The sequence below is a fragment of the Aptenodytes forsteri genome, unplaced genomic scaffold (genome assembly GCF_000699145.1).
Source record: "Aptenodytes forsteri isolate BGI_AS27 unplaced genomic scaffold, ASM69914v1 Scaffold426, whole genome shotgun sequence".
NCBI classification, from domain to species: Eukaryota; Metazoa; Chordata; class Aves; order Sphenisciformes; family Spheniscidae; genus Aptenodytes; species Aptenodytes forsteri.
Window position 1 is genome coordinate 780,745 of NW_008794010.1, and position 11,451 is coordinate 792,195.

Sequence of the window (11,451 nt, forward strand, 5' to 3'; positions counted from 1 at the left end):
CCACCCCCCCCCGAAAAAAACCCAACATCAAGAAAAGAAACCACACAAACTCAAAACACATCTGTAGTCTGAGAACCTGTAGCCTCATGCAGTAAGACCGCAAATGTCAGTTCAGAGTATCTAATAACTCATGCAGTACTGTGTCACTTAAAAATGTTTAAGTCTTAATATGGTATAAATAGGAAGGACAGAATTTAATAGTGTGGTGGAGAGAGAATGAGGGAAACGTCATTATTCTCTACATAAAACATTCTCTTAATTCTTTATGTCAAAGGGAATTTAAAAACATGTAACTGTATCTGAGGTAACTGAATTAAACTTGCAGAATTTCTTTGCTTGATTTTCAAGGCACTTCCATTTGTTTCAGCAAAGGCAACTTAGATGCACCTTTTGTCATCATTTAGTCTTTGTTTTTTTCCCAAAGTACAAAAATCTAAAGCATGGCATCACCTCTTATGAACAGAAGAATATCTGCACTATAGGCATACAAAATATGTATCATCTGTACATTATATACACTGAAGAGCGTGCACTAAATACACATACAAGTTGCATACGTGTCACACAAAGGTTTGTGAACGAACCACTTCCTTTTAGCAGCCTTCTCTTATCAAAATAAGAGTAAAATATTGACCACAGATGCTGTTACTGAAAAAAAGTCAAATTAAAAGATTATTAAAGAAAGGATTTTTGAGCCAATGTTAGAATGGTTATGTTCTAACTACTGCACGCATTAACGTGCAGATGCTACACACAAAGCAATACTATGGATGCTGTTCTGGAGAGATGCAAGAATGGCCCAGTAATCAAAATCCTGCAAAGATGTCAGTTTTACTGGACTTAATGAGTTTCCCTCACCAGACCCCTCATCATCGTCAGTCGTTGACTCCTGCATCTCCTCTGTGAAAGCCTGAGATTGGCGGGGGTTATTCTTGTTCTCTGAAACAGTCACTTGTGCTTGTGACCTCTCACCTGAGGTCTCTGTGTGCTGAACTGGCGTCGAGGTAGTTAGGCCCTTGTAAGAAATGTCACCTGTCTCATCTTCCTCATAGTCATTAAGGCAGTACACTTCATCCAGGTCCAGGTCCAGTGTCCTGAAGCCCTTAGTGACAACCCCAGGCCTTGTGTCCAGGATCCCGCCAAGGTGAGGCTGAGCCAGCTGCTGCCAGTGGTGCAAAGTGGCAGAACCTTGAAAGGGAACACAAAGACAACCGAAATAAATCAGTAATCAATCCAGGATCTAAAAGGCAGAAAATCCCACTTCGTTATCCAGAAGACCAAAGGTTTGGGAGCTCCAAACCTTTAATATTGCTGGGTTTAATATTTCTAGGCTTTAATATTTCTTGGAAGACAAGCTACAACGCAAAACTGCTTCACCTACTCTTCATCATTTCCAGATCAATATGAAATAAACTGATCATAAGCACGTAGATAGGTAAAGTCTGGTGGTAAGATGTGGCATACTTGTGCACATGCACATCCCCTCCCCATTTATATTCTTATCCCCCTAAATTCACAGGATTAAGTAGGAGTAGAAGGAATTAACATTTAACAGTTTATCTGAGCACCATCACAGAAATCTCTAAGAGGAACATATACCACATACTCCCGCATTAAGCTCACGCTAAGAAAGGTGCTAGAAACATGCTAGAATTTACTACCGGTGGCTAACAGGAGGACAGCAGTCACACAGATTACACAGCAATTTCAGCTTTCTGCTGTACGTTAGAAAGCCACATCAACTCCAAGCACATGTAAGCAGATAATACATCTCACCTATACATCAAGCCTAATTACTTGTATGGCCCCTACCTGAGCCCCTACGCTACAGGAAGTCAACTACTACATAACTAAATGCTACTGTACCTGTAGCTTCATCCTTGGCAGAAAAATGGTTTGAGTGAGGAAAGAGGTCCATTTTACAGAGAAAAGCATTCAATATTCAGCGTTCAATAGGAGACAATGAGTCAGAAACAGCAATGCATCAGATTAAATTGATATACACACTGAGATGGGCCCACTGAAATCAGGGAGGATTGATCCGATTCCTCAACTAGTGATTAAACACCGCTCACAAAGGCCTAAGTTTTCCTATGTGCCCACCAATCACTGCTGTGTTCTAACGTGTGACTTCAATCTATTCATTCCAGGTCCTATGACACAAACAAAACATCTTTATTTTCATCTCTGCCAGCTAAAATCAGAGCAGTTTTTGTTGGCTTGTTCCTGTCCCCTCTCCCCAAAGCAGAATACCGACTCATTCAACAAGCTGGCATACAAATGTCTCACCAGTATTCAAAGACCATGAATGTTCAATTCGTTGCATGGTATATGTAGAAATCTAAACCACTGCAATAACTAGGGAAGGGATGGCTCTTATACATGTTATTTTGCATCTGAGAAAAATCCCATGGAATGAGAAAAATTGTCATTTCACAATAAGGATATTGCATTACAGGAAGCTTATTGTAAATAGGAAGCGAATGGGGAAAACGTCTTTCTTTAGAATGACTGGGATCAGTAAGTAGCGTTTTAATTAAGTCTATCTCACTTTTTAAAACATGTAATTTTTAGCTCAAAATAATTTGATCTGCTAGATTACTTTGGATAATGGCGTTATTTTTAATTTTTTTTTTAAAGTAATTTTTGAGGGACTAAAGAGGATTTAGACTGATTGGTACCCTTGAGGCTCAAGAAGTAGAAACCATTACAACCCCCAAAAAAATAACTCTAAGGAAGAGAACATCCCTATAACTTGTATAACTTGTATTTATTCCTTAATTGTCAAGCTTCTATATAGAAGAAATATTCCAGAATGTGGAGAAGTGACAGATATTGTCAAGTCTTAAGCAAAGATTAGAGCTTTGCTGTATGACAACACCCTCAAGAGTTACAGAAAAACACCGGAAATCAAAATTTCTGTCTGCACTGCATGCAAGTATAAAATCCTGTTGCTAATTAACTTTTGCATGCAAGCTTCTGAAGATGTAACGTTTTTCGCCTTAAAGCTCACCAAAACTTATACTCAGAAAATCTCTGCAGAGTACAAGCATTAAATTTTACACCTCTCCTATGGAAATATATTCACCAGAATATCTGCATTTTGAGCTTTAACATTTCTATTGACACTACATGTTATTAGTTTCTTTTGCAAACTGGAAATCAAAGTGGCCTAAGCTTCATCCCAAAAAGGAGGATATCTGAGTTTCTCCCCACCTCAACTACTTTAATCTTGATCTCATAAAATGTATGTAAGAGAGCTTTAACTTTTCCATACAGAAAATTAACACTAATGCAGAAAGCAATGCAACAGTTGTCAACTACCCTACAATTTACAAAAAAACCCCAAACAAACAAAAAGCCAAATTGAAGGAGGGAATACAACACCTTGGCCTATATTCAGTCCCAGGCTCCTACTAGACAGTTTTGTAAATTACGCTATCAGAAAAAGCTGGCATGAGGGAATTAGTGTGCAAGAGTGGGACTGCCAGGCTGAAGTGAGAAGAAATTTGAAAGCAAAATAAAGTATATGAATAGAGTTTGTTTTTCTATTCCTGATATCTGCATCATCGCATGTATAGTATGGGGGTCAGAGAAAGGCTGGAAATTCATGATGTGTTGCTGCCACAATTGCAACAAAGTGAGTGAAGACAATCAGTCCAAGGTTCTAGTTTTCCTGCAGTACACAGGGAGTGGGTTATTTTGTGCTTATGGTACAACAGGCTGCAGATGCACAGTTTAAAAACAAAAACCAAACCAAAAAACCAACCAGACTGTAACTAAAGCAAGACAAATCAAGCAATCATTCTATTCTACTAAAAGAAAGTGTTTGTGGGTTTTGGGGTTTTTTTTGAAGGTGCAAATGAAGAATATTAATTTCTTAGTGCTTCTGTCACCCTATTTATTTTACTGTGGGATTTAAAAGATTGCTTTAAAGGAGTAGAAGCCACTAACCTGAAATGTATTATAGAACTGATTTTTTCTTTCCCCATTTTATGGCATGAGCATCCTTAGGAAAACAGTAATAAAAACCAAAGGCACAACTACTGATAACAGCCTACAGGTACAGCAGACTATTTTGCCCCAGTAGTCTGAAAGTATCCATGAAGTCTGAAAAAAAAAAAATTAAATCTCATGAAAAATACTTGGGAAAAAAACTAAGCTGAAGTGAGGAACAAAGTCATAAACACATATTCAATAAAAGATAACAAACACTAAACTTATGAAACAGGCAGACACAAACATACTACAAATGAGATGTAAAACCAAACATGAGAAGTACTTTAAAAGATGCAATAATTTTAAGGAAAAAAATGACCCAGTGAGAACAATGAACAAAACCAGGAAAAAAAACCCAGACAGATAGAAAGATGATAAAGACTTCTAGAGTTTATTGGAAGAAAAAAGCAGATATAATGGGATGGTGACAGAAATCTATTACAGTGGTAGCAACCAAGAACTGAAACAAAGCTGGATCATCCCTTCCCTCATGTGGTACATGAATTTTTATGACCATTTAAAAGCAGTCATGAAAACAACCTACTAAATTCTGCTAAACAGTATGGACTTGTGCGCTATGGCTATAGTTTCATTTGAATAGGTAGATACAGCACATCACTTTCTTCAGGACACAAGAAGGGTTATTTTTGCTTCTGAATATGCGTCATGCTAAATGCTCCTTATAGATGAAATAAATTTGTTCTAAAAGGATGAAAAAAGGAACTTTTGCAATTAAAACACACACAGATAATGTAATGTAACATGAGTTCTGTTAAAGGAAAAGAGAGAGAGAGAGAAACCAAAGCTAAATTACATAACTAAATTAACTATCTGTGAAGTAGTATAAGAAAACAGCTTCATTTTGTTTAAAACCTGAAGGAAGTTACTCAACTAACTTCCAGCAACAACCTGAAAGGACTGAAAAAAGCCAGGCAGACTATACCATGTGTGCTCTGTCAGCTTTGTTAAGACAGACTACAGAAATGCACTTTGAAATAAAGCCCTAGCCCTGACTACCATCTACCTATATCTTGCCTTTTTCTGAGACAAAATATGGAGGAAAATTTACTTTAAAAAAAAAACCAAAAAACTATTTCACACATGAAACCCAAAGCCAGAGAAACCCATGTGTGGCCACTCAAACAGCCAATTAAAGTCCAGAGGTAATTTTTAATCACAAAAATAGTCCTATTAGACCAACTGGACTATTTGAATTAGCTAAAGGTCTTTCCAGACACTTACTTGCAGAACTGAGATTTGATGAACTAATACTCTTGCTGCTTAGATTTCAGATACTCAACCACCTTCCTTTTCTACATATGAAACGGCAACATTGAGATTGAGGTCAGATGCAAGGCTGCACTGCTGATGTATGTGTGGCCTGTAACATTTATTCTACTGCCTTGGCTGGAATTGTTTCCTAACACTTTTAAGGCTTGAGGAAAAATGTAGTAGTTAGAAGATTTCAAACCAACAGCGTGGATTACTGTCTCTAAAGTAAAAAGAATACGTATTGCAAAGATTTCCTGCTTTCTGGTGATGGATAAGAGACCACAAAGAGTCACTAAGAAGAACAGATAAAGGCCGAGGCCCTTTGTTATCACCTTCTAGTGGTTTCACAATCTGAAGCTTTTCTGGCAGGTAGGAGCGACTGCTGATAGACATTCCTGAATATCCAGTGAATTCTGAAAATCTGGAGTGAGTTCCCAGTGACATGATGCTCTCTGTGGGGGTAACAGAACCACTATGGAGCTCGCCCTTTTCTGCCAGTTCCCGTAACTTCCTTTCCTGCTCTTCTTCAAAGAACTTCCGCTCCGAGAGGTAATTCTCCCGCCTGAGGGACAGCCTACGAAGGGCAGTCTCTAGGTCACTGGAGCCTGGAGTCCCTGGAGTTCCAGGCTTCTTCATCCTGTCTTCATTTCTAAAGCATAACAGGGGACACACACACACACAAAAAAAAGAAAAGGGGGGGAGGGAGAAAAAAATTCTTAGAGATGCTTAAAACTTCTACATGACAGTTTCAAGACATTCACCAATATCTTTAAATTACTATGTCTCAAGAACTATAAGCACAAAATAAAGTAACTTTTGAAGATGTAAGTCACTGTGTTAACTGCACAATGTAAGACAAAAAGAGGAAAATAGAAACGCTTTGCCTTTATGTCAGAAACAAAGCAAAAACAAAGCCCAGTGCTACAGTACTGACCCATTGTCAGAGGATTCTGTCTCAAGGATGATGCTATTGGTCTTGTTGTCTATCATAATGTTAGAGATGTCTCCCCCATAGAAACTGGAACGTGGAGTGCTAACACAGCTAGAAATGACTGAGTTCATAGCAGAGGACTGGTTAGAGCCTGGGATATTCATTGGCGACGGAGTCATGGATCTCTGCTTGACAACTTGGTTAACATTTCTCACCGTCTCGAAGACCCGCTTCTGATGACTGGTGAGACATACACACAGTTAATAATCACACAGTGCCTTCTTACCTTAAGAAGGAACAGAGAAACAGGTAACAGCTTGTTAACAACCCTTCCTATCACAGCTCCACCAACCACCTTGTCTGTATAGTTTCTGTTAAGTAGTATACATAGGGTCCCATACTTGCTACAGTCTGGCCATTACATTCAATCCATCAACATACTTCCATCATCCTAGCATATTTTAGGCAGAACATTTGAGAATTATGTGCATGGATCCTCTCAAATATTAATAAAAATTAAGTGAAAGAGCATTTCGGTACATCAGCTAAAAATGCCTTAAAGCCACTGTGTGGAAATGAGGTTTTAAAAAACAAAATTGATCTCCATTCAATTCTTAACTATGAACTCCCTAATCCATTTTAAAAAAGAATTTGAATTTACTTTACTGACTATCTCTATGCAAGCAAGTCTTGTATCTTTTCGTTCTGAAACCAATTTCGTACCCCCTTAAATACCATTAAAAAAAAAAGAATCAGAAATATAATGGATCAAGAGTCTAAAGAGAGGCTGGGGAGGGGGGGGGCCTAATTTTTGAGGCTGTCAGCTGGAAACCTAATTTTTGACCTACTTCTACAGTTCATTCCTTACCACCGCTGTCCTGATATCATTACAAACTTTGTTCATCTGCTTCAAGATTAAGATCAGATGACACTTCAGCAGAAATTTCTTGACAAAATAAACTTGCCCTACATCATGCTACAGAAGTGCCATTGCTGCTTTGTTTTACAGTTCAACAATGGCTGAACACAAGAACAGGGCATCCCTTCCAGCTAAAAGGTAACACTGCCAGGGTGTAACAATGACAGCATGCCTTAAGCTATTTAATGTCATTAAAATTTATTTCTTTCTGTCCATGAGTGCTCAACAGTTGCAATCTTTGTGTGTAGGCTCCAAGTCTATAGTTGTATATATTTAAGAGGCTGAATCTAAGAGCATCTATCAATAAACAGTCCCACAGAGGTAACAGTTACCCCTGCTGAACAAATAAATAAAACCAAGACGAGCCATGAAACCAAAAAAAGGTATCCTTCTTTGGTACATGCATAGCAATATAAAAGACATTCTAAAGAAGTCAAACTATCCTTAAGTTAGATTACTCTGGAAGGACAAAAGGATCCTATGGGGTTTGAGCATGCTCACATCTTTCTGAGCTTACATTTTTCTAATCAACATTTCACTCTGTCAAAGCCTCATTTACAGTTCTTGGCTCCTGCTGAGAGAAGGTTTAAGTATGTGTCAAACTTCGTAAATATACTTAGAAGGTTTCTGTAAAGCGGCTACTGTACCTTCCCTGACTGTCCTTTCTTTGTAAAGGTCAAGTCAAAATACATAAAAGCTCTAACAGACCCTCTAAATAGGATTAACTTCTTTCAAATTAACCAGTCTGTGCTTTGTACAAATAGGTGAGATAAACCTATTAGAGTACACCTGCAACTGGCGTCAGTAAGGCCATTTCTGCCAAGCTGTATCTATCTTTAGCTTTTGGACCATCACAAGTACTTAACTTGTTTCAAACCACTCTCTTGTTTAATTCAAGGGAACTTTAGCAAAATGGGTGCCAATGACTTTGCACAGGTATAATAGGCATCACACTGTAAGTACCCAACCACTCTGAATCCCTTTCTGCACTGACTTTTTCCCTTTAAAAACTGGATTAGATCAATAATTACCTGGTAACTTCTGTTATAACACCTGAAGAGAGAACTCGAGGGATTGAGCTCATCCCCTAATCATTAACTGAAGAAACCTAACGTGGTAACACACAAGAAAAACAACCTTTTCTCATTCTCAGCACTCAAGAATGAGGATAAAAAGTTCATAAGACAAGGCAAAAAATATATAATATAGGTGTTTTCTTTTGGTAGCTTTAGCAGAAAATATAACCAGCCCAATAACCAGACAATCTATTTACCTTTCTCATTATCATTCACACTCTGACAGAAATATTTCTTTCTAAATCCCTAGCTCAGCTATTTCCTGTCTTTTCCTTTCTTATCAAATAATAAACAACTTCAGATATAATCAATCAATTAGGAACCAATTCTTTTCAGTCATACGCCAAGTCAGGAGAGTCGGGTTCATCTAAATGCAGTTCTTTCCTCATTGACCCTTCTATCTCTGCTGCCAAAGAATCCTGTTAAAAACAAGCAAAAAAGAAAAACAAATATCAAAGTATTAATAGGTTGTCATTGCATAAAATAATTAATTACTTATATAAAATAATTAATAACTAATAAGGTGTCATTCCACACAAAAAAAAATACAGGTTTAACAATGAAAATGGACTGGAAAGCTGGAAGACTAATGAACATATCTAAATGACTGACAAATTATGGCTTAGCTTCATACTGCTACAGTACTTACCATCTGAGGACACATAACATCTGTCAAAGATCCTGAAAAAACATACAGGCAACAACAGAATCCAGGTGCACCAACTTCCCAGACTAAATTCCCTACTCCGTAACATGCTCCTTTCATGTAAGAAGTTTTGCTTAATTTGTTTTCATTTAAAACAGAAAACACTCTTCCCTTTCACAACATTACCCATTCACCCACAAAAAAAGATGTGGTTCTTGGCATAAAGTATTATATACTTCCCCTATAGGGTTAAAGGTGACAGGCTACCAATTCTCCACTGGTGGTCAGTAAGTTTTACTGCCTAAATGTAATTAAGTGCAGGATCTAAGTGTCAAACATTCACAAACCTAAATGACTTTTAGTCCATGATTCAACATTTGAAAATCTTTTTTGTACAAAATACATAAACCTACCTCAGCACAAGCATACTTTTCGCAGCTTTCAACAGTATTTGTGCAAGTACAACTTATATTATTAAATGTCTGCACTTTAAATTGGCCTGTGTTCAGTCTCAGAAGGGAACACAAAAAGGCAAGCTAAGCCTTTGTTGACAATTCTTGTGAGCACAAATGTAATCCGTGTTCTTCCTCAGCAGTTAAGACAAGACATGGCTAAAGACAAAGGAGGGCCAGATTCTCCTGCTTGATTACATTAATGTAACTCAAAAGAAACTTCACTGATATCATCGCCCTCAGAAGTAGGGCGATGGAATTATTCTAGAGATACACAGGCAAGCAGAGCTAGGCACTGAACTTACCTAGACATTCTTATCCACTTTTTTTCCCTCATTTGGTTGAGGGTACTGTCTATTCCCCATACTTTAAATGTACAATGTCATAATCAAATGAAACTAGGTAAACAAAGTTGGTAACATCAGTGACACTGCCATAATTGATGTTGCTGTAACACATATTAGCAACAAATATTCTTCTAATGAACCACTGAATTTTCAGTGACCCTAAAACAAGAATATATGTGTAACCTATTCAAGTATTGAAGAACTAGAATGTATATCATCAGCGACTAGAAGGATGCCATATCCAGAAACCATTAGTTATGTTATCAGGAAGTTACACCACCACGGATATTGAAGAAAACCAGGAAGCTCCCACTGAAAAAATCAGCTGCCACAGTACAGGAGATGCATAAAAAAAAAAATGTATAGAACTGGGTAACAACCTATGAATGCTACCCATGATTCACAGCATAAGCAAAGCCAGCTGCAGGTTGTATATAATACCGCAGCAAAAACAAGTAACTGCACAGCATCACTGTTTCAGAACCAGGTATGCAAAATTGATCACTTTAACACTATATAAATACACATTTCACCCATGCTCCTATCTGGCCTAGCATCCTATGCCTGAAGCTGTAAGTCAGATGCAAGCATTTCCTTTGGTTGGTTGTTTTCTGGTTTGTGCAGTTTTTTTTTCTTAAATCTGCTTACCATAGGGAAGAGACCGAGAGAATGGTACCGACGTGATATGGCATTTGGCATAGTCTTGTTCCTAAGGTTTTTCAGCTCTTCTTGAGCCTCATGAAGCATTTCCATGCACTCTGCATACTTGTCTTCCAGCTCCCGCAACTGTAACATACAGAAAACAGTCCAAGACCTTACGGGCTGCACTATCATCACAAAAAGCCTGCAAATTCTTTTAACACTTGTAAAGGATAATGGTGTAGGGAGGAATATTTCACTTTACAGGAAGAGAACTCCAAAGAGTGCGTGTATCATTGAAAATCATTAATAACGTGGATTAGTAACATAAAGGGGGAAGTGGAGGGGGTGGGGCGGCAGCAGGGGAAGGAACTGCTTGCTCCATTTCCTATCCTACGGATCTACATGAAGCCACTGTCCAGGAGAAGATACAGAGCCCAAAGTATCTTTAGTCTGATCAGGTATAATGCCTAATTACTGCCATGATGACCACAGTGGCAAACAGCACGGGAAAAAGACAAGACATTTCACAGTGTTCCAAAGGAATTAGGAATTCTAAAACCAAGATTTGCATACATACATATATATACATATACCCTCCAACAACCTAAGACCATGCCTTATTTTTAGCTTGACTTTCTCAGGAAATGTATCTTATGTAATCACTCTGTCTGCAGATGTCTGTGTACCCTCAGTTTTTTACTTCATCAGCCATTTCAACCAAGTTTGGCAAAGAGGCAGAAGCCTGAAATACCACATTCCTACAAGTTTCATAAAAATAAGCTACTTGGCTTAGAAACAGAGATCCTGTTAATGTCTTTCCTAGGAAAGGAATGGAGAAGCTTGAGCTCAATCTTTGTGGAGCACCACAGATACAAAAGGCCCACCAGCAGGAAAAGCTTCTATGGGCATTCCCACCTTCAACACCAAGCAGTCCAAGTACAAGACACATCCTAAGGGGATCAAGCTTTATTAATTCTATTTCGTCCATTTTGTTCAAGTAAATGTAGCACCCAGAAGACAGCCAGCAATCCTGGACTGCCTTCGGTTTATTCACTGAACAAATACCGTATGGATGAGCTCTTCTGTGTTATACAATCATAGAATCATTAAGGTTGGAAAAGACCTCTAAGATCATCAAGTCCAACCGTCAACCCAACACCACCATGC

The 11,451-nt window shown here is 38.1% G+C and overlaps 1 protein-coding gene across 6 annotated transcripts in view; it reads right to left on the minus strand.

Moving 5' to 3' along the window:
- The window catches only part of TRAK1 (trafficking kinesin protein 1), a 118,267-nt gene that overhangs the window by 16,613 nt on the left and 90,203 nt on the right, over nucleotides 1–11,451 (minus strand). For 5 of the 6 annotated variants that reach the window (XM_009290231.2, XM_009290255.2, XM_009290239.1 and 2 more), the window contains exons 11-15: nucleotides 10,291–10,428; nucleotides 8,540–8,616; nucleotides 6,206–6,442; nucleotides 5,604–5,920; nucleotides 859–1,188 (exon numbers count right to left, since the gene is read on the minus strand). In XM_009290231.2, coding sequence (XP_009288506.1) covers nucleotides 859–1,188; nucleotides 5,604–5,920; nucleotides 6,206–6,442; nucleotides 8,540–8,616; nucleotides 10,291–10,428 — 1,099 coding nt within the window. The remainder of the gene's footprint in view (nucleotides 1–858; nucleotides 1,189–5,603; nucleotides 5,921–6,205; nucleotides 6,443–8,539; nucleotides 8,617–10,290; nucleotides 10,429–11,451) is intronic. The other variant, XM_019474890.1, reaches the window with a different exon arrangement.